The 23,683-nt window shown below is 42.5% G+C and overlaps 2 protein-coding genes across 4 annotated transcripts; one reads left to right on the forward strand and one right to left on the reverse strand.

The window, feature by feature from the left end:
* Positions 1-150: 150 nt before the first annotated feature.
* Positions 151-1,727, reverse strand: tmem14ca (transmembrane protein 14Ca). The gene is made up of 5 exons (XM_079234023.1): positions 1,676-1,727; positions 1,063-1,147; positions 832-933; positions 591-678; positions 151-326 (listed from the first exon to the last, which is right to left on the reverse strand). Exons 2-5 carry the CDS (start codon positions 1,136-1,138, stop codon positions 269-271), a joined length of 324 nt encoding a protein of 107 aa, XP_079090149.1. The 5' UTR covers positions 1,139-1,147; positions 1,676-1,727; the 3' UTR covers positions 151-268.
* Positions 1,728-5,507: 3,780 nt separating this feature from the next.
* tfap2a (transcription factor AP-2 alpha) lies at positions 5,508-19,258 on the forward strand (the record flags this gene model as incomplete). 3 transcript variants are annotated; one of them, XM_079233885.1, is made up of 7 exons in its annotated part: positions 5,508-5,540; positions 10,149-10,568; positions 11,828-11,879; positions 13,380-13,605; positions 14,395-14,513; positions 16,269-16,410; positions 17,714-19,258. In XM_079233885.1, 7 exons carry the CDS (start codon positions 5,508-5,510, stop codon positions 17,997-17,999), a joined length of 1,278 nt encoding a protein of 425 aa, XP_079090011.1. In that variant the 3' UTR covers positions 18,000-19,258. The 3 variants fall into 3 exon arrangements, with proteins under 3 accessions (XP_079090011.1, XP_079090010.1, XP_079090009.1); XM_079233884.1 differs by lacking the exon at positions 5,508-5,540 and adding an exon at positions 7,479-7,529; XM_079233883.1 differs by lacking the exon at positions 5,508-5,540 and adding an exon at positions 9,623-9,649.
* Positions 19,259-23,683: the final 4,425 nt, after the last annotated feature.

Below are 23,683 nucleotides of genomic sequence, written 5' to 3' on the forward strand. Positions count from 1 at the left end.
AATGATTACTTTAACTTATTCTGGGTACCACTGCAAACCACTTTGTATTATGCAATGCATTAACTGAACATTTTGTAAACGTTTTATAGAAATAAATACATGAAAGTTCACAAGGCATTCTTTCAAAAAAAGACAAGACGACCATTTGTATTATATAAACAAGGTTCTATATTTCATCCTTTATAAAATGACATTAACAGTAAATGACAAATGCTGACAGTAAACTCCTGAAACGGAAGACGGGGGGCACATCAGAACCTCGACTCCATCAGGACTCCTGGGGTTTCTGGAGCAATGTCATACCGAGCTTTGCCACCATCAGAAGACTGGAACCAGAAAGAAAAGGAAACGTCACATCCCTGTTCTTGACTTTTAGCTTTGGGAGGTGGAGACTTCAAATGGCTTTACAGTAAGATTGATCGACAGTAAATGTCTATATAAGGATCCCATCACAGACACATCCATCGAGTACCGCCACAAGGTCATCTTCACCAGGAGGTCATCCTCACCAGAAATCTTTGTTCCCTCACCTTGAATAAGTTTGTGTGTGCAAAACAGGTTTAGTCATATGAATGGTATGAAACGGATACCTTGCTCCAGCCATCAAGCCAGCTGGCATGAACTTCCTGGACCCATAGAACCGCTTTCCCATGACAGCCGTCAGAGCTCCTGACGTAGCTGGAAGACACCGTGTGGTGGACAGAGAAATCAGCATGAATTACGACCATAGAGACACATCACTGGTCACTTATTCACTGTATACACGCGTTACATAGGTCATCTCCTTGCAACACACACACACACTATTCAGTACAGTTTTAGTACACCAACCGAGGGACACCCAAATATTTTTGGGGTCATTGGAGATCTGGTAGGCGCCAAAACCTGCGAGGCCACCGAAGAGAAGACCCGCAGCAAGGGAGGGTTTACTGCCTGAAAGAAACAACACATGCACTTGTAAACTGGAGGAATGCAATGTGATGTAAGAGAAAGTCAAACAAGCAAGCAAAGACCACAGCAAATATTACAATCTTAAAAAATAAAAAAAGGTGCTCTCCATACCTGCTTTCACAAAACCAATGGCTCCCCCGGATGCGATCAGGGCTGCATATCCATATCCGATCCAATCCGCAGACATGTTGGACACCTGCAAGGGCCACAGCGCGTGCATGAGCAAACAGACCCCATGTCGTGTTCATGGGAACTACGGAATTCAGACGACTTCCTGCTGCGAAACCTAAACGTTACTTACAGATGTAAAAATGCTACAGTCCAACACAGTTAAAAAAACTAGCTGAGGCAAGAGAAGACATAGAAACATTGTTTCATCTGAGGAAGTGTCCCCGCTGTCACACGGTTTTTTGGGGGGCCAGAAATCGTGACATTGTGGCCACACTCGAGGGTAAAGTGTGTGTGTGTGTGTGTGTGTGTGTGTGTGTGTCTGGATTTGTACATGAAGCTAACTAGCTGCTGTACAGTTTTTAGCAAGCCTCCAGGTGCACAAACAAGCAACACGCGTGCGTCGCTTACATGAACTCTTACATAATATACATACATACATACATACATATATATATATAGCTACGCCATTTTCTTTGTAGACTATTTGAGCTTTAAACGTCTGAGATTGTCACAAAAGAAAGCTTAAAAACACGAATGAAGCCACATATACAACCTTGCTGTCTCAGTTTGTCCTCTGTCACAAGCAACGGCAGCTGGTTTTCCACCGAGCACAAATGAGTGGTGCACATAACACGCGTAGCGGTGCCTGATGGGAAATGTAGGCATGTTGCTTGGGAGGCAAAGTGCTGTGTTCAATAAAAGCGGAATTTGTCTAAGCAATGATGATACATTAATAATAGATGGCGTTTTTTTCGATATGAAGATTATATTTGTTCTTTAAAAAATTCAAAAATGTATCCAAAGTTTGCAGGACATTCACCAAACCACGTGTAGTTGATGGAATATAGTCTTTGACAACGTTGAAAAAAGGTACATTTCTCCAAATGTAGGTTTTTGTATATCAGTAATATCGTTTAAAAATAATATATATATATATATATATATATATATATATATATGTTTAAGATACATTCCATTACTAATCTTTATTGAACATAATATATTGTACATATGCCATTATTATGGCTTTATGCTGGTCTCTGCAGGCAGAAAATAACAGCAATGTGAAACAAGCGTCACTGTGTGTGTACGATTAGTGATTCATTAACATGTTTGACATACTCATTCTATTCATTTGTAGCATATCGTTTGACACTGCCACCTCTTGAGATTGATTATGCACCCCTGAGCAAAGCGTCCCCATCTGTTTCCACATCGATGTGCATTAGTCAACCGACCACAATTTCAAATTCATTTGCTCGAAGGAATCTCATCTAAGAGGACCTTTGTTGTTTGATGAGTCTCCATAATTGTTATGCATATGCGTTAGGAGGAGAACAAACAGGTAGCCAGTTTATGACATAACAGTGAAGTTAAACTACAGGCCTTGCATGACCTGGAGGACCGTTGATAGTCGTCAGACGGACTGGGACCTTGTTTTATTTATTCCACCACAAGATGGCGCCACAGGATTATATTAAGTTGTGTTTAAGACATCCCAACATCTCCAAGCTTTTACGGGACTTGAATTTTTGTTCCTCTTTCAAATATATATATTTTGCTTAACATTCAGAGAGAAAAATCTGGAAAAAAAGAGGACAAAACACACACAATGTCACCTGTAACTGTCCCATAATATGTGTTTTCAGTATTGGAGCCTTGTTGGGTGTTTACCGTGAAAATGAACAGGTTTGGTCTTAGAAGTAATGAGAGTTCATGAAGAGAGACAGGTGGATAAAGGTGAGGAAAAAGAATATCGCGTAAATAGCCCAAATAATCTCATCTACTTATTTTAAAACATGGGTAATAAACCTGACATTTGCCTGAATTATTCCCCATGGCTATATGTTATTACATTTCACTATGAACATGTTCCTTTGGGCCACCTGCTTTTTGGTTGTTGTGTGTGAATGACATCGGTTTGGCAGTTTCCCTCAGTGGAAAGCTCGCTGCGCACACATTCTCATATGGTTTGAATTACCTGCACTATTGTCTTCAACATCTCCGGAAGCAAGGTGGCGCTGTAATACAAGTTATCGTCCCTGGGAAGCAGCGTTTACTACAATGGGCCTGAAACCTTTTCACTCAACGGACATCACTTGCATGATCTCACCGAGCTACATGTACCGGGACAGCACCGGCCTCACGCAGGCGGACAAGTCCAGCTGGAGCGAGTCATCATCAGAATAAATCAATAATAATAATCTGCTGAAAATCAAGCGGGGTATTTTTTTTAAAGATAATTTTCCAACTTCTTCATAACAACTTGGGGGCAAAATAATCGGTCCCATTGCCCCATTCAACACAAGGAGGAAGAGAGACAATAAATATAGTAAAAAAACTTCCTGCAACATATTTGTCAATGAGGAGAACTGCGCAATTTTACGCAGTTTACGATCAAGTCAAATCTCTTACATGCTTCCTCTCTCTCTTTCTCTCTCTCTCTCTCTCTCTCTTTCTCTCTCTCTCTCTCTCTCTCTCTCTCTCTCACACACACACACACACACACACACACACACACACACACGCACACACACACACACAATCACCACCAATACCAAAATAAAACCAGAAAATATAACTTATAATAATAATAATTACAACAATAATTACAACAATAATAATGTATTATAATTTGTCTCAATATGAATGAGCTGTACAAATGGCCTCGGGTGCAGCCGTTGCCGACGCCTATTAAACACAGCTCGCAGTTTTAGGAAGCTGAACGTTGCCGGAGGCCCAGCGCGATGCGATGGTGGAAGTGGTTGAAACCCAGCCCAAGACAAACAGGCTGGATATCCAAAGGGGACCCCGCTTTCAGACAGCTCTGCTTTAAGACTCACTCCTCCCTCAGTGCGCAGAGCCCCAAACAATATTTCTGATCCCCCACACCTCCCTCTCCTTTGTCCAGCCTGGTGAGGTCTTCATAGCTGCAGGTATTGTGTGTGCAGTTAAAATGTCTTCGCCTTTGAAGTCAAACATGAAGGCTTGTTTTAAATATTAACACTGCAAAAAAAAAAAGTATAGATCCAACGTCGAATTAAGCATTTGCAAAAAAATATAAACTCAACTATAAAGGATTTATAGGGGGAAATACAAAATGAGGTGTATTTTTCCCGTTAAAAGTTTGTCCAATAATCTCAATGCATGCACTAAATATATTTAATATAAAGTGTTTGATGTATAGAAGCATAGAAGCAACGTGCAGCTGCAGCGACGTGCTGTCTGTGTGCTCCGTCAGGGACTTGAAAGAGGACAGAAAAGGGGTTTTGGTCTAAAGCTTCGACCATTATCACCTCTGTGAGCGCACGTGTTGCTCCCCTCCTTGTGTGTGTGTCTGTGTGTGTGTGTGTGCGTGTGCGTGTGTGTGTCTGTGCGTGTGTGTGTGTGTGTGACAGAGAGAGGGAGAGCTCATTCGCTCCTGGCCCGAGGGGTCTACATAAGTATGTATTAGAAATAAACAGTGGATTAATAAATAATGACCCTCACAATAGCAGGGTAGCTTTCTGTGAAGAAGTAATGGTTTTGGCAGTTAACCTTCAAGTTTTTAACTTGACACAGTTTCATTTGCAGTGACCATTCATGTTTTCTAGACAAAACAGTAAAGAAGAACAAGACAAAAGGATAGATAACTAACCGATATGCCATTTTCAGTTTTTATATCAGTGAACATATTACCCATATCTTGTAATACAACTTTGCTTTGGTCCATACTAATTATCTTGTTTTACTCTCTAGTCGTATTTATTAATTCAGTATTTCCATAAATGAACCACATCAGTCACTTGTAACAGCACAATACCCTTTTCTCACTTTTTATAAACGAAATACATTTTTTATGAAAATTCACCTGATGTAATGAAGAGATCAAAGTGACAGATATATGTTAAAAACTTAAAATGACACTTTCCTACAATATACTATATTTGCAGGAAATACCTTTAACATATGTATATTATATTATACATATGTTTCTTATTAATAGCAATGGCTGTGATTAGGCTAGTGCTGACTGGAATCTCAGAGTTTCCTCAACAATAAGTAACATCGAGATTTTTTATCATCATTCATAATGTATTGTTTCATAAAAACTCATTTAATTGTCTTTAAAGACAAACTACATATCCAGCACCCAGACTAGATAAGCTATTTCACTTTCCCCAGGGATAGTGTCTCCTTTCTCGTCCACACCCGCGGAGCATTGCGCATGCGCGTTACCAGGTTGCTCCGCGCCGCTTTTTTTATGGCCAGGTGAGACGATCCGGTCAGGTAAAAAAAAAAAACACAAAACAAAGTAAAGGTTGAGTGTGGGACCGAAGGCTCAATGTGATAGACTCGGCACCGGATCGACCACAAACCCCACCAAAGGCAGCAGAAGACAAAGAATGTCAATTATGGGCAAAATGGGAGAATGGCAGGTATGTGCTGCTCACTTTAAGACAAAGACACGGCGGAGAAAACCCACGAAAACTGTCAAAGTGTCGACTTGTTGTAGGAAGAGGCTCCGGAGAAATATGTTGTAAAGAGAGCTGGTGCAGGTAGTTTAGACGCGTATGGGTTTAATCCGTCAGGAGATACAGAGAAGTTGTTTTATTTTGGAAAACTCTGTCGCCTTAATACAGCCATCGCGTAGTTGTGTGTGTGTGTGTGTGTGTGTGTGTGTGTGTGTGTGTGTGTGTGTGTGTGTGCCGTGTGGAAGCCTGAGGATGTTGCTCGCATGTTATTATGGGTCGTGATGACTGCACGCGCGTCTCCGATACACGGTCATGTGTTTAATCATTAGAGATGTGTGTGGAAACAGACATGAGACGTGAGTTCGTCAGAAGTGGAGTGTTTATATATATATATATATATATATATATATATATATATATATATATATATATATATATATATATATATATATATATATATATATATATATATTAAACGTGTCGTTGCGTCTTCGAGGTGAGATCTGACTTTTCATAAATGCAGTCATATTCACAGCTGTTCCACATTGGGATTACATGTTTTCAACTCACAAGTTACAAAGCATCCCATAGTGGACTTAGAGAGCCTGGCCTTCTATTGTGAGGTGCAGACGATTAAAGAGAAAAACTTTAGTTTCTCTCGTTTAACAGAAAAAGCGACCACAGAGAAGGAGGCCGGTTCTCCAGAAAGACACCCGCATGCATCGCTGTCATTGTCAGCCAGTTTCATCGCTCCATTCTCATTAATAGCCTAACTGCTTGCACACACACACACACACGCACACACACACACACACACACACACACACACACACACACACACACACACACACACACACACACACACACACACACACACACACACACACACACACAAAAAAAGGCACTCCACCAAAAATGGTAATCCATGTTTTAAACGAGAGGAGCCAACGCCTTAAAGAGCCGGCGACCTGTCTGCTGACCCACGACCTGCTGAGGTGGAGGCTCGGCCGGCGACAGGCAGAGCCATACCGCTCATTCAAATGAAACAAGGCCATGTTGTTGTGTTAATTATTTACAGTCCCCCAAAACCCTGCGCCCTTACAGGTAGTCAATGGACCTGTGGAGCCGCTCCGAATGGCTCACCTCTTTAACATAACAGTGGAAGAATAGTCTCTCAAGGTCTCCACTCTCAATGGGATTAAAATAACAGTTTGGGAGTTAAAAAAAAATCAAGGGTAGCAACAAAGTGTGTGGCAGGGTTGTATATTTGCATAGGCCTGCTGCTGTCCATAGAAAAGTAATGGATAAGACACTGGGATGAGCCGGGCTGAGTCAGTATACACTTCAGCAAAAACAGAGTGATTTTCTACAGAAAAGACATTTGTTCTTTTTTCTTTTCTTTTTTTTAATCATGCAAATTTAACGTTAAAATATAATTTTTGGAGTTAACGTGCTTTTCTCGAGCCTCGACTTGTATAAACCGTCCCAGGTGCATGCAGATCCCCATGCATGGCTGTACCCTCATCCTCAACACACACACACACACACACACACACACACACACGCACACACGCACACACGCACACACAGCTCACTGAACAGTAGGAATATTAAGCATGTGCAGCGTCTTGCTGCTTTAGTTTTTACCTGTGCGCCGTCCATTGGTGTTGTGTGAGCAGATGGGAGAATCAAACGGCTGTTGATATGCTAATGAGGCCCTGTGCCAGTGTTATTACAGAGCTGCTCCAGCCCTTCACTTCCACCATTAGAGGGAGACCTCAGAGCGCAAGACAGACAGAAGCCCACAGCTTCAATAAAAGTAGTTTTTCTGAGCGGGGAGCACAATTCACTGAGTGAAAACAAGACTAAGGCGATACCACTCAATATCCACCTCAACAATCCATGACAATGCTTTGGAAATTAACTGATAACATTAAATATGAAGATTGCGAGGTAAGGGGCTCCTCTTTGATTTCTTTGATTCAATTTAACTTTTTTTTAAATGTATTAAGGTGACAATGTTAAGGGGTGTGTTGTGTTGTTTTAATCCAAATGTGTCATTTTTTGACAGCTGTTAGTGGACACATTTAATTAAAGTGCAGAAAAGGAATAGATCCATATTTTTTATTAATTTCTTATGGTGCTTCTTTTTGTGTATTTGTGCAGAGTAAAATTACAAGATAACATTAATACAAATGAGAATAATACATTATTATAGAATAGATACATTATTAGAATTAGAACAATGACAATATTACTACAAATAATTATTATAATAATTTGGCAATATGGCAATAACAGCTTTATTTAGAATGTTATAGCATGAGTAAATTCACAGCAGTTATTTCTTTTTTTTCCTTCTTTAAATTCCCATAAAAAAGTATATCCTCATATGAAATGACACGTGGACATTTAGAAAAATAATATTATACACCATGCATTTAATTAAAAATAAATATGTTGACTAAATGGCAGATGTAAGCGTAACACAGCTCAAATGGCATGGACGTTATACCCCTCACTTTTAATTTACTTGAAACATAAGCCGTTGGAATATGCGTGTGAGCGCGGAGTGATCGTTGTTGTGTCCATACACAAAGTTTAGCAGTTATATCAGGGACTTGTTTGCAGTGGAGAAGCCGGTCGAGCGTGTTTCCACTCCGCGTCCCGAGAGGACAGGGACGGCCGGGAGTGGGACAACAAAAGCTGGGCACCTCCTGCGCTCATGTTGTGGTGTTTTTTTAAATTAATTATTATTATATTACAGGTCATGTTTCTCCACTGGTGGATGCAAAGACAAATACAATACGCAATCGAAATCCGGCCACAGCCCGGTGTTTCGTTATTTATCTTTTTTTTTTAAAGCAGCGTGTGTGTAAAAGTTGGCCGGAGCGCCGGATCCGCGCGGGCCTGTCATGGACTCTTTAAAAAAAAGAAGAAAAAAATAATATAGTATTTATTTCCGGGCCAAAATGTTAAAGTTATAGCCGGTGCGACTCTGCCTTTTGAGTCGAGGAGGAACCGGCGGATTAATTCGGCGCAGACAGAGGAGAGTGAAGAGAAAAAAGAAACGAGAAACGAGAAAAGAGAAAAGAGAAGAGAAGAGAGCCATGGAGGACAACAAAGAGGCGCGCGGTGGAACGAGCCGCTCGCAGTGGCCATAACGCGCGTGCTGGATGTTCAGTTCAGAGGTGCACGGTGCTTCCTTCCACAGCTTCTCCCTGTCTGTGGTCCACCTCCCGTCATTCCTATGTATTTCTTTCACTTTTGCGCTTTGGCCCTGGGACCCTTTTAAAATGCCCCCCTCCTCCCACCCCCCCTCCCTCTCTCTCGCTGATTCGTCAGACGGGAGTGAGTGTCCCTCTTTTTGTCTCTCTCTCTCTCCACTCCCTCCACAGTCTCTCACTCCCTCTCTCTCTCTCGCACTCCCTCTCTCCCCATCTCTGATTAGATATACTGATTCCTCCTTTCAATGGACGTCATTTAAGCGCAGACTCCTGCCTTGAGTTGCGTCCTCCGCTTCACGCCCGATTTCCGACCATTCTTTTCCTTGTTATTAAGTATTCCTGCAATATTAATAGTCATGAATGCGTTCTATTAGGAGTCCAAGAAGGAGACGAAGAAGAAGAAGCGGCTCTTTGGCTAATATGAGCTCAAGCGAGGGGACGGCAGCACTGTGGTAGAAGAGCAGGGAGAGCAGAGGGTTTACCAAGAGAAACTTTCCAACCCGAATCCGCCAGCAACGCCGAGTATCTGCATTTTTAGACCCACGTGAAGGGCAGCGGGGATCTAACCGGTTATTTCTGATGGATTATCGTCCTGCTTCTGTGGCACGCATCTGATCGCCGGGGCCATCGAGATCTTTCAGGAGAGAAAGAGTCTTTTCGGGGGGCTACATTTTTTTTCTTTTTGCTGGTTAATTCCTTTTTTGCTCGCCCCCCGCCCCCCAGGCCTCCTCTCCACATCCTAAAAAAAAAAAAAAACACTCAAAGTGTTTTTGAACTGATTATTCTTTCTTTGAGTGGCACCAAAATAACCCTTTCAAAATGTTAGTGCACAGTTTTTCCGCGATGGTAAGTTGCTGAACCTCCGCGTCTTGTTTTGCATATCAGATTGTGTGATGCTGCTTCTATTTGCTATTTTGGAGAATCGTGCATGCTTAAAAAACGGTGGGACACACATGGGGAAGTGTTGCAATAATAATATGTCTCGGTTGTTTATTTGAGGGCATTCCCCATGTCCGGAATTGTCGATTTGTGTTTTATTTGAGAATTTACTCACACTCGTTTATTATCACGTTATTTAATTTCTAAAAGTAGTGAAAAAGTAGTGAACTGGTGGTGTTTATTGTTTAAAATCCACCAGAGCAAGTTCTTCATAATAATAGGCTACAGATTCCACACTTGGTCTAATTCCTCATACTCTCAGGCCATATTTGATAATGCCCAGAGCATTCTGCAGTTAAAACAAAGAGGCAAAATGCGATCATGTACGCTTGTGTGTGTTGTTTCATAAAACCAAAACAAATGTATTGAGGCTAACCCCTTTTTCTCTCTGTCCTCCCCCTGCCAGGACCGTCACGACGGCACCAGCAACGGGACAGCCCGGCTACCTCAGCTGGGCGGCGTGGGCCAGAGTCCCTACACGAGCGCCCCTCCGCTCTCCCACACGCCGAACTCGGACTTCCAGCCCCCGTACTTCCCTCCGCCCTACCAGCCCATCTACCCGCAGTCTCAGGACCCTTACTCGCACGTCAACGACCCGTACTCCCTCAACTCCCTGCACGCGCAGCAGCAGCCGCAGCACCCGGGCTGGCCCGGCCAGAGGCAGAGCCAGGAGAGCGGCCTGCTGCACCAGCACCGCGGCCTGCCCCACCAGCTGTGCCGGGAGTACCGCAGGGAGGTGCTCCTCCCGTCCGGCCACGGCATCGACTCGGGCCTGTCGGACTCTATCTCTCTCCATGGAATACCTCACTCTTTAGACGACGTTCAGGTGAGGCAGCTTTTACCCGATCTCCTTCTGGGCTTTGCCTATTCTATTAACAAATATAATAAAGGGGGCTATTGTTAATGTTAACAGTTGTTTACCACCACTGGTTTGAATTTATATAATCACTTATAATAATAACAGTAATAGTGATATATTTTTTTATTTGAAATTAATTGTTATTAGTACTATTTGTTCAATCACCCTGCCTTTTATAATTAATATACTATTTATTGTGTATGCTATATGGGTATATTATGGGCAAAAGTGTTTTTATTATTATTATTTATTATTATTATTATGATGTGTGTTATTGTTTTTTATTATTATTATTAATGTTAAAAGGATGACACGCATTCAAGTTTTTACACAGAGCTATTTTTTATATGCTTGAAAAAAATAGCATGACATTTTTTTTCTTCTTCATACTGTCATTATTTCGAATAAAACAGCACAATTTAACCTCATCATTCACACTTATGAAATATAGTTTTCAAAAACATTGCACATGAAAAATGCTTTCAGCTGCCAAATTCGATGGGGCTTTGCTCCACACTATCGCTTGAATCTAATTAAATGAGATAGATAAATAAATAAAAAGGCGTCCGTATTATTCACGCGCGGATCTCCATGGTGTCGCCTGACTCTATTTGATTTTTCAGTTTAAAAACGGATGAATTCGCCGTTCTCTGCTGCAAACAATCACATTATGATCCCCGAACAGGAGAATCGAGTTTGCTGGATTGAGTTTAAGGTAATAGCTGTACGATTACTAAAGATGCATGATAAACGAGCAGCAGAAAATTGTCTATAACCCTCATTCTTATTTAGAGGACTCTCCCCAGTTTTTAATCAGAAACAAACACCAATAATCCTCTAATTAGTTCATAGGCCTTTAATAGGCTGCGCCGCCGTAATTACTACCCAATCTAGATTAGAAGTTTCCTTGTGAGTAGAGCCAATGTGAGGGCGGAATTAGGTCAGGATTATGGGGCGACACAGCTCCGTTATTTAAGTCTGACTTTGTGATCCGGCGTGATGCGTCCGTCAGTGTAACCCCGCTGCAAGCAGCCGTGGACAATAATAACAGGTATATGGGCCTCGAGAGCCTCCGTGTTGGCTAATTGCGTCAGGCTTTGTTCGTGCGTTCAGCCCCGCGCGTTGCGTTCACTTACACAAGACTGAGGATGGTATTTTTTCCTACCTTTGTGCTAAAATTGTCCTCTTTTTTTTTTTTTTTGCTCCATTTTCTCTCTCTCGCATAGTCTGTTGATGATCAAGGAATTCACATTCCCGACCAGACTGTAATTAAAAAAGGTAAGCAATTTCCTCCGAGGTATCATGCATGTTTCTGCAAGCTGCACACCACTACGCACACACACACACACACACCCACGCCCCCACACACACACACACACACACACACGCACACACACACACACACACACACACACGCACGCACACCATTCACCATTCTGCTCGAGAGACCCCGATGCAATGCGGTAATGCCTGACTGATCCTAATACGCAGTAGCCTATTTTTCATTACATGGTTTCCAAGTGCATCAAACTGGCTGCACCTTTTTTTTCTCTTCTTTTCTCGCTGATGGAATTTACTGTCAGCGTTTCCGAGCAGCGGGGAGATGAGTGGAGCTGGTGGGCTCAGTGGGCCCGCGGTATTGATGGACAAAGATTCAGGCCTATAGACGGTCCTGGCTCTTCAGTGGGGAAAGCCAATAGCTGCGATCACGCTGCATGCTCTAATTTAAAATGGAAGTTGGTAGCGCTGGATGGAGGTCTGAGTGTGCAGGATGCTGCTCATTCCCTCATTTGGGCAGTGAATCACAACTGAGTGATAAAGAGAAGGTTTTCGAATAATACCATTTATTATATGTGCTGTTAAGATTTAGTTATACAACACGACGAGGCCTTTTTTTTGTCATCTTCGGATTTAAAAGCATTTTGTCAGGTCAAATTAGAACTCACTAGATATGGGGCGATTTTTCGTTCCCTTTTTCCCCCATTCTCTCTATTTTGAGTCTGTGTATCTCCGCATCAACATGATAATTGGCTTCTTATATTAGTAATCTCAAGAGTTCGTTTAACTCCTATTGTCTCTATTAGGCTCCCCTGAGCCATTAATGTCACAAGTGATCTATCCAAAGGCGCACAGTCCCCTTTGTCTCCGGTTACTGCACACCAAAACGGTGTAAAGCCCACCTCCCCCCACTTTGAAATCACACACGGGCGATTTTGCTGGATACCGTGGATATGTCAGAATAGGTAGACTTTAACCAAATCTCTCGGTTGGTGTGTGTGTGTGTGTGTGTGTGTGTGTGTGTGTGTGTGTGTGTGTGTGTGGCTGCTTTGTGCACAGTCGATTCTTGATGCGCAAAAAAATAGAACGAACGAGCGCTCAGATTCTGGAGATTCTCGCTGTCTGCCTCCGAGATCTCGACACTATAGATGTGGATAAAGAATAGAGACGGGTTGAAAATATTCAGAATTGTGTACACGTATAGTGTACACAATTATGAGTGAATTATGTCAGCGAATTCCTGATGTTACTGATTCCCCAATGCGCACATATTTGTCCTATATTAATATTAGTATATTGCCATGCTGTATATAGGCCTCTATCAGGCGCCTTTCTCTGCACGTCCTTGTTGCTGAAAGTGTACACATGTGGTGCTAAACTCTAAATCCGGGGCCTAAATCCCCCCCTTCTCATTTAGTTAAGGCTCTGCATTGCATGAAATTCACTGAGCACGGTCTCACCCCCTCCCTCCTTCTCTCCATCCTCTCTCCCTGGCTATAGGTCCAGTGTCTTTATCCAAGAACAACAACCTGTCCTCCATCCCCGTAAATAAGGACGGTCTTTTCGGAGGGGTGGTAAACCCCAACGAGGTGTTCTGCTCGGTTCCGGGTCGCCTGTCCCTCCTCAGCTCCACATCAAAGTACAAGGTCACGGTGGCAGAGGTGCAGAGACGCCTCTCGCCGCCCGAGTGCCTCAACGCCTCTCTGCTGGGCGGGGTGCTGAGGAGGTGAGTTCGACTGGAAGGCTGCAACAACAAAAATCCCCCCTCTCTCTGTACCTGTGTGTGTCTCTGTGTGTGAGTGTGAACTCTCTCCCTCTACTCCAATCCATTTCCATTCTCTCTGTGAGCGTGCATCTCTCTCTCTCTCTCCTCTGTACCAAGAATAATTAAAATCGACCAACCATGACACATAGCTCCTGCATTTAAAGCAGGAGGGGTCTGTTAAATTCCATATTAACTTCCCTAGCGCGCTCTCTCTCTCTCTCTCTCTCTCTCTCTCTCTCTTTCTCAAATTAATGTAGGCCTAGTCTGTTTCAACCCCAGCTCTATAGGCCCAGTGAAGGCATTACACATGAAAACATTGGTCTCCAGTGAACTGTCTACTGAAGTGCTGTAGACACGCAGCCAGTAATAATACTGCCTATTAAGTAGGGCTTTATTTATTCATTTTGTACAGTATTTGTCTGCTGGTGAAAAGGCTGGACTCTTTTAGTATTATTTATAGCTTTTATGAGGTATAGTAAAGGAGGGCAAAGCCAGCCAAATTCAGTCCATTCACCTTTTAATTTGTGACAGAGCTGAACCACATTTACTGGCTGGCATGTGGTGTAAATATCATGTATGCGTTGTGGGGAGTATCCTCAAAATTGTAATATGAAAGCACATAATCATTACAAATATTTGACCGTGTATATGTTACTTTTTTCTCCGTGTAAGTCCAAAGCACAGTCTCCCATCAATTCAGAATGCATTGCATATGTTATATATTTAAATGTCTGCTCTCTTCTGTCTCAGGGCCAAGTCTAAGAATGGAGGAAGATCCTTAAGGGAGAAGTTGGATAAAATCGGCTTGAATCTACCTGCGGGCAGGCGCAAGGCAGCCAACGTCACCTTGCTGACGTCACTAGTCGAAGGTAAATCACGCTCCCACTCTTGTTGCTCCCGCGATACCAGGTGCTTCAAATGTTTTCTCTCTCTCTCTCTCTCTCTCTCCTCCCTCGCTTTCTTTCTCTCTCTGTGTTGGAAATCAGCATATGCGCTCATCCGTGTAATGTGGACCGACTTTGCCTCGCAAGTAATAAAGCATGAAGGATGTGCGTGTGTGTCTGTGTGTAGAGAGAGAGAGAGAGAGAGAGAGAGAGAGAGAGAGAGAGAGAGAGAGAGAGAGAGAGAGAGAGAGAGAGAGCTGGTGATTCTATGGCCTCCGCTTCCAGGAGCCCACTCGCAGGTCCACGGCTGGCCTAGTTTATACACTGGATGAATTTGTGTTGAAGTCCAGTTAATTATTGAGTGCTGCTTGTTTATTGGGCGCCGCTGAGTTGCTTCACCTCATGGATGAGAAGTCGATTGATTTATTAACCCTGCATTGTTTCAAACATTATTACAGCCATGGGTTTGGCAGCGCAGGGCTGATTTTTTTTAATGGTGACTTAATTCTTTCGTTTATAGCTTCCCATGCTTTTGGTTGTCCGTGAAGAGTTGTGTTGCATGCAAATGGAAGGGCGCTGACCTATCGGGAGCTGTGTGTTTGGGGCCGATTAAAGAATAAATTAGTCGCTGAAAAGATGCATTTTACGCGACTGGATGAATCCATTTTGCAACCTTATTATTCAGTGCAGTGGTATTTTGTGTGCTGTGTGGGTTTTTCCAAAGGTGAAAGCCTGCGATGGTTCATTGGTCCCTGTTAATCATTATTGCAGGAGAGGGCCCGAATGCAACGTTCACTGCGCTTCGTAGAAATGTGCTGCTGTATTGTAATGAGCCTGCAGAAATGTTTGATTCCGGGTAATAGAGGGGTGGTGGCACGCGTGGGCTGGTGGGCGGCAGAGGGTGGGAGAAGCCAGCCGGTTATTTAGTGAAGGGACACTGCGTTTGCAGAAGTGCTGTCATTGTTTATGATCCGCTCCATTTTATGGAAACGAGTTTACTGGACTTGAGCTTTGATGCTAATTGGCGCATGCGTTCTTCCGGAGTGGAGGCTTATGGGCAGGAAGCCCCGCAGTAAAAAAAAAAAAAAAAAAAAAAAAAGTCAACTGCTTCAGGAAATTAAAAGCAAAAGACATGGGGGAAGAAAAAAGAAGAAGAAAACATTTTCAAACCAACAAGAAGAGCGAGCTCGGACAAAATGAGAGTTGTGATGCTTAAAGACAAAGTGAGATTTAGGGATAGCCGTTTGAAATTGCTTCCCCATGCCTCTATGATCTGCTGCACTTTCAATAATGTGCAGGCATTGGTAATCAATGACATGGTGTTAAGCATGACGCTCCGTCTATATTTCATATCCACTTGTGTTCTCCCCCCTCCATCTTTAACCGTTCTCACGGTATGGAGGGAGGGAGAGAGAGAGAGAGAAAGAGAGAGAGAGAGAGAGAGAGAGAGAGAGAGAGAGAGAGAGAGAGAGAGAGAGAGAGAGAGAGAGAGAGAGAGAGCTTGACGTGTATCGACAGCTCGCAGGCCTGTTTTATTATTATTATTTAATTATTACTCCTTTTGTGTTCTCATCATTAGTGCTGTTGTGCTGTAACCCTGCTGTCTGGACGCGCTGCTCAGATCAGATTAATCACGTGTTAGTCCAAGCAGGGAGTGTGTGAACTGCTCTGAATTTGATGTAACCATATTTAATAAGCAAAAACACTCAACCTCTTTTTTTCTTCTTCTTTCTTTCTCAGGCGAAGCGGTTCATCTTGCCAGGGATTTTGGTTATGTATGCGAGACCGAGTTCCCAGCCAAGGCAGTAGCTGAATATGTAAACCGTCAGCATTCCGACCCAAACGAACAAGTCCAAAGAAAAAACATGCTATTGGCCACAAAGTAAGTGCTGTTATCACACGTCACTGCCACATGCACCCCAGTCTGAGCCACTGTGTGTGTGTGTGTGTGTGTGTGTGTGTGTGTGTGTGTGTGTGTGTGTGTGTGTGTGTGTGTGTGTGTGTGTGTGTGTGTGTGTGTGTGTGTGTGTGTTTATTTCACACTCGCGCACACATGCACACAGATATCTCATTATTTGTATTTTATTTTATTTGACAGAATTTTTTTAAAGTGCTTTTTGAACAAATAAAAATATCAGATGTGTGCTCTGGATAAAATCAACATCAGTCCACTATTAGCTAGCCTAATATTAATTAATACACTTTTTTATTTTTAGACACACACCTTTTAAATGTTACATTTCTGCTAATTATGGATTTTACTCGGACACTTATTTTCTTATTATTTGGGCAACACGTGCGATTAATTATTACAACATAGATCATAATTATAAAACGCCTCGTGCAGATACATGTGCTGCTATGTTGCCTGAGCCTTTCCCTCATCACGCAGCTGTATGTAGTGCCTCTGTGTTCCTTTGACTCCAGCTGGTTCACATGTTACTTGTTTTATGCTTACATGGGAATGTAATATTGATGACGGCCTGCTATAATCAAACAGGCTTTATGAGTGTTATAAAAAATGGCAACACTATGAAATGGAATGTTCAATAATAGAAACTTTTTAATACAATGTTTAATACGATAGAAAATATTCTACATAAATTCACAGTGTATGTATAGAGGAAGGGGTTTGAGGGAATAACAGCATGGATTATCATTATTGTATCGTTTTATTGCTGTTCAGGCCTATTTGATAATCAGCTATAAATTGAACGTTTACATTGTAAAAAGGTTCTTTTTACACCGACAAGTCATTTGGACTCGTGCTTACTCTTAAAATCCTCTTAATAAAAGTGAGATCTCCGGCCGCTGAGCTCAGAGATGAACTTCCACCTGTTTGTAGCCTCGGGACATTTTCTTTAGCCACGTGATAAATTCTGAAAACAAAGCAGAGTAAGAAACACAGTTTCAGTCCACTAATAAATGTTGTCCAAAAAAAAGGAAATGATTGAAACAAGTTAATTTGCAGAAACAGGCTCTCTTACCTCACAGCGGCTCACTTTTCACTTCTCACTTTCAGACAATTCAGAATGTCCAAACTGACTGATTATAAAATGGCGATTTTTTTGTTGCAGTGTACCCAGTTTGATTTATTTATGTATTCTTCCTTTTTCAACACTAAAATGCATGCATATATTGATGCTATTCTGGTCATTAACTCGCCGCTCTCTCCCTCCCTTTAGGCAAGTGTGCAAAGAGTTCACGGACCTGCTGTCCCAGGACCGCACGCCGCTTGGGAACTCTCGGCCGCAGCCCATTCTTGAACCGGGGATCCAGAGCTGTTTGACCCACTTCAGTCTAATTTCGCACGGCTTCGGGACCCCGGCACTGTGCGCGGCAGTCACGGCCCTGCAGAACTATCTGACCGAGGCTATCAAAGCCATGGACAAAATGTACCTCAACAACAACCCCAACAGTCACTCAGATAACGGCACTAAAGGCGACAAAGACGAGAAGCACAGAAAGTGATGTCTCCATCCCACCGAGGGCCGAACCCCAGGGCCCTTCCTCTACTCCGGCCCACTCATCCAATATAAATATTATAAATACCTTATAAATACTATTGATAAAGTTAAACGTGCCACTTCCTGATCTCGCGCGGTTTTACATGTTTTGTTTTTACATCCCACTTTGGATTCACGAGGAAACGACGCAAGAATCTTCTTCTTCTTCTTCCAACAGCTGAACCATATGAAATGTTATTTTTAAAAAAAGAAAAGAAAAGAAAAAAAAGCTGCAGAGGAACAGCTCCAGGGCGAGGAAAAAGGTGTATTGCCTCAGCCAGAGGACTTTTTATGTACTCCCCTTATTTTTTATGAGCTGCAACGAATGGACTGAAATCCAGCGACCCCTCTATATCTCAATTTTACGATTGTGACAAAAACGAAGCGAAAAGAGGATGAATTCTTATCAGTATTGTGAATAATAAACTTGAAAAACAAAGAGAAATTCCACAGAGCTCCATGTCATGACTTCAGTTGTAGACTCTCACTCTCTCCAAGCGACCAACTTGAACTTTTTGAATTTCAACACGATTCGCGGTTATATAAGGGAATCAGTGTTCATGTATGTATATATTTATTTATGTGTAATTTAATGGGAATTGTAAATATGGTGCGTCTGTTGAAACTTCTTTTTTTATTTTTATTTATCTGGTGCCTCCTGTTTTAGTGGGTTTGAATATTCGGTTAGTTCTTCATGTGATTTTATGGTTCTTAGAAAACAGAAGTTTGGGGTATTTTTTATTTCTCTGGGATATTTCAATTCAGCCCTCTTGTAGCATGTTGAGGCGACATTGAAGCAAGTGAACAAATTGAATAGAAATAAACTTCCATTTCTCTCTATATATATCATCCTTATTCAGTTTTTTATTTGAGACAGAGCATAGGTGAGACCCTGAGGAGAACTGTTTGTTTTTGTGTTCCTCTTTTCGTTTTTATACAAGCTTTTATGTGTTGTGCCAATCAGAATACGTTTCACCTCTTGTTCTCTCCTTGAAGCACCATAAAAGCAATAAATGGAATATTGTCTTTTTTTGTTGAAAGACATTCAAAAAACACTTTTTTGGGACCACCTGATATCTTGTTATGTCCGATAATGTCCAAAATTGGAGGCGGTTTTAGCTGTATTGTATAGACATGTGCTGGCAATAGTTCCCATGCCTGTCAATGTATTATAGTCCTTTGTTGCCCATGAAAAAAATAAATATTTGATACGCTTCATCTCGATATTTATTCGTATCTTTTAATTTTTTATTCACTGCTTGATACGCCCAGATGGATCTTGTTTTTTTCTTTTTTCCTTCTGGTCTTAGCATTTTTTTCTCCCATTCTGAATGGCTACAGTAATTGAGTTTAAGTCTCCCCTGACGATTGCTCCTTGCAATAAGCAGCTGAACTCATTGTTTCCCTCAAGTATAATAAAAAAAATATCTTACTTTAAACTCCCTAGTTCAGAGCACAGGATCTCATGCAGGCCAAATGGCTCACAACAATGGATACTCGCGTTTGAAGTGTGCAGCGCCACCCCTCCAGCTAAAACCCTCCGAGATGCATATAGCCCTGGTGTGCAGTGTTTGGTTGTTATAGGCTATATTTGGCTCTCCCCCGTTCATTCTGTGCTGGAGCCTTATTCAAAGACATGCATCAAATATTTGTTGTTTGCCTCTGCGTGTAATCAATGAACAATCAGCGCTCAGTATGCTGTATTTTAATCCATATTCCGTGATATAATTAGGCCTATAACACTTCCATAAAGAATCCCCCTTCTCATAGCTGGTATTGTGTCTCATTCCGTTGTGTTTGGCTGAGTGAGTCCATAAATGTGGCCATCTCGCGGGCTGTAATAGCAAATCTGATGCTGGCCTTTGCTTTATTTTGCGTGCAGAGCTGCAGAGAGCCGGCCGTTGCATAACATTTGAGTTGAGTTTGATTGTATATTGATGGCGTGGCACCTATAGCTCCAAATCCATCTCGTCTGGCGCATGAATCAGTCTGGTGATGTATGCATCTTTGCTGTTGTTTCCTGCTTCCCCCATTTCACTGTCTGGTAACCATGCAGTTTAAAATACTGTAACACTGCGCGACCCTCTTCTCCTCCTCCTCCTCCTCCTCCTCCTCCTCCTCCTCTCCTCCTTCCCTCTCTCCAATCTCCTCAGCAGCCATATTTATTATCTGCATGACTTTCGATCCCTGGTTTAATTCTGAGGCAGTTGTTTTGCAGGAGGGTGAATGAAGCCTAACTGTACATGTCCTTGGCATAATTGCGATGCACAGTGCTGGAGCAGGTGAAGCGAGGCATTGTCTGTCAGGCCCTGTTTTTGTTGGCTCAGTCTTCAGATTGTGTGTGGGATCCTGTCCTCAGGCACAATAGCTCACTCATAAAGGGGAGAGACTACCCGGCTGCTCCTGCTATGGTGGATGTGAGGGGGGTGGGGGCATAAATAGTCACTTTAAGGGAAAACAATCGTATTAAAACAGCATTCATTGGTATTAGCGGGAAAAAAGGAAGCCCCCTCACGTGTGTCATTAATGCTAATGTTGTTTAATAAATTTATCGGCGTTTTGCTTGAATGAAAACAGGTTTTTGAGGGTGAAACGAACGCATTAGAAATAGGGGTGTCTGTGACAATGGTGGATATTTGTGCGTGTTATTAGTGCGAGATGAGGAGGATCGCAGGGCCTGTAATTGTGTCTCTGTGTAATGGAATTGGAGTGTTAAAGAAACTCCAAATCCCATTGTCTGCTGTTTGTTTACACTGATACCAGCCTATAATTTGCATACCTTTTTTAATACAACATTGTAATTTTACCCTAATTTGCTTTTAAACAGGTAGAGCTAGTTTCTTTTTTTTCTAGTTTTGCCTCACAGTGGAAGTCATTTGCAAAAGAGAAAAAAACAAAACAAACAAAAAAAAAAGAAACAAGGAGGTGAAATTTGATGAGCCAGTCAGCAATACCCAGCTGAATTTGGATAATTCAATCCATAACTGCTGCTTGTCTCAACTAAAGCAATTACAGCTGATTCCCGTATAGTAATTAATAAGTGTTAGGCCTGTTGTTATCAAATATTCTGCTGGATACGCGAAATGAAATATATGCTAGAGGTTAGAGTGATAGCCCACACTTTGTGTGATTAAGCGTCTTCTGCACATGATGATGCGCTAGAAGTGTATTGCTGTCTATTCAGTGCATCTTTCCCTCTGCTGGTAAAGGCAGGGCCAGTGGGCTGGAGCTCTGTTGATATTTATAGTTTAGCAGAGATGCAATGAACAGACAGACTCAGCTGTGTGCACACTTCCTTCCGGCTCCAATACTTTAAATCTAAAGCTGCATGCACCGACGTTTGCATCGAGGATTAATTCAGAGGTGGAATTCAAATATACTGTATTACTATTTTTTTTTATTTTTTGTCAGGCGATATGCTTCTATTGATCACTGTCTGTCACACACAACGCACATAACTTTTCCTCTCCCACCAGCTGCGCTCATCAGTCCTGTAATGTTTCCCATGCGCTTCACACGCCGCCAGTGACGTTCGGGGTCAGAAAGTATTTAGTTGACGCCGCTGAAGTCATCGCTCGGTCGAGAGGAGAGTCTGCGTGGCCTCATTAGCCCGGAGCTGCAGCAGCATCGCTGCAGCGGACTGAGGCCATGCGGAGCCGCTGGCCTGCAAGGGAAGATGTAGGGCAGCACTGCCACCGAGTTACATTGGTGTGATTGGAATTTGATTTAAGCCCAGCTGCATGCCCCCGTGACATTTAAACACAGGGATCCGATGGAGATGGAAGTCGTTGTTCTAAGATCCACAGCACTTTGATGAAACATTTTTTAAACATAAAAAATAAACGGATTAGTCCACACAATGCTGTCAAGTTGTTCCTTATTGATGGAACAGAGACGCTTTGTTGATGGAGGATTTTAATTCACTTCACGTGTTGATGCTCCAGAAATCCTGACGAAGTCTACATGATAGAGAGCAAATGGTCACTTTATCGATACCGTTTCTGCACACACAGGCCCGTCTATTACAACGTGTTTCACGCGTGTTATAACGGCTTTAATAGTCAGTGCCTTGGACAAGACGCAGGTTCCTCCATGACATTTGATACGCGTATTGGTGCAATCGCATTACGCGACTTTAAAGTTTGCAATGAAGCGCAAAATGGCTAATTGTCCTTCAACTCTGACATCCCCCCCCCCCCCCCCTCCGCCTCCCCCGCGTGCACGGCGCTGACCCCCTATGGGCCCCTTGCCCACTTCTGTGAGCCAGGGCTCAGAAGCCAAGAGGTCAATGACTCCATCAAATCATCAAATCAGACCTGATTCCTTCAGACATTAGGTAATCGATTAGAAAACATTAAGTGACTTTGAATAAACAAAAGGGCTCGTGAAGAGGCGCTGCTCAATAACGCCACGGCGATATGGCTCATTCACAAAACTAAAAAGAAGGAGAGGCGTTTGATTGGTTGACGTCTGCAAGGGAGAACACGTTGCACCTCTTCACGAGCACGCTCGTACAAACTCTCTCTCTATCAAACACACACACACACCTATTTATTTTTTGACACTTTGAAAAGGCGTTATGAACAATACATAATGTTGTTGTTTTTTTGACAGGAATCATTGTCGTCCTCCTAAGGTTTGGGACTTCATGGGCTTTTGTGTCCTCAAATATATGAACAAAAAGGCGGATTAAAATGCTGTTTATGTTTCTGCAGTTTTACATTCTAGTTTCAGTCTCTCTCTCTCTCTCTCTCTCTCTCTCTCTCTCTCTCTCTCTCTCTCTCTCTCTCTCTCTCTCTCGCTGTGTGTCACTCTCGGTGTCTCTCTCCCTGCATCCTCTGCAGTCAGCCAGGAGGGGAGTGTCGCCCCGGGCCAAACATATGCTTCTTTCCATTGCACTAATCCAAATGCAGCGTGGAGGAATAATTGCTCGAGTGGCCGTGGCTTCGCAGGGGCTTTGTCCCTCACTGGCTCCCGTCAGCCAGGCACACGCCATTTCAATCAACTCTCTCTCTTACTCTCTCTCTCCCTCTCTCTCTCTCTGTATCAAACCCCAGACCTTTTATCAAACCAGACCCTCACGCTTCATAACACACAGCCACATAGAGGTTTTGCATTTGTATTTCCCCCTCATGTTGTTGTTGCTGTCAGGTCATCTCATTTGGAGCGCCATCTTCATTAATATTGACAGTGCAGCACGTTGGCAGGCCTTATTGGCAAAACGGTCGCATGAGCAATGACTAGGAATGAAAATGAAAAATGTTGGGGTCTATTTTGGACCAGCCTTATTCAGGCAAGAAGGGTAAATACTTGGTCATCCCACCAAGTTGACACAGCTGATTATAACGTGCATTGTTTACTGAGAGCAGTGGCTGGGATGTGTCGTCAGAGACAGACAAGAATGGAGTGACAAATGACACGACATGCGGAGTTTCACAGATGTTACTGAGACCTCGAGGCGGTTGGATGGAATCTAAAATGCTGAGGGCTAATTTAAAGTAAGCTCTACTCTACAGTAGTAAATTAGCAAAAGCATTAGGATGTAATAATAAATAGAGTGATACTAATAACAACAGTCATAATAATATGAATAATATTACGACTTATACTACTACTAATACCAACAATAATAATAAGAGTAATAATAAT

This window comes from Taurulus bubalis, assembly GCF_910589615.1.
Source record: "Taurulus bubalis genome assembly, chromosome: 18".
Classification (NCBI taxonomy): domain Eukaryota; kingdom Metazoa; phylum Chordata; class Actinopteri; order Perciformes; family Cottidae; genus Taurulus; species Taurulus bubalis.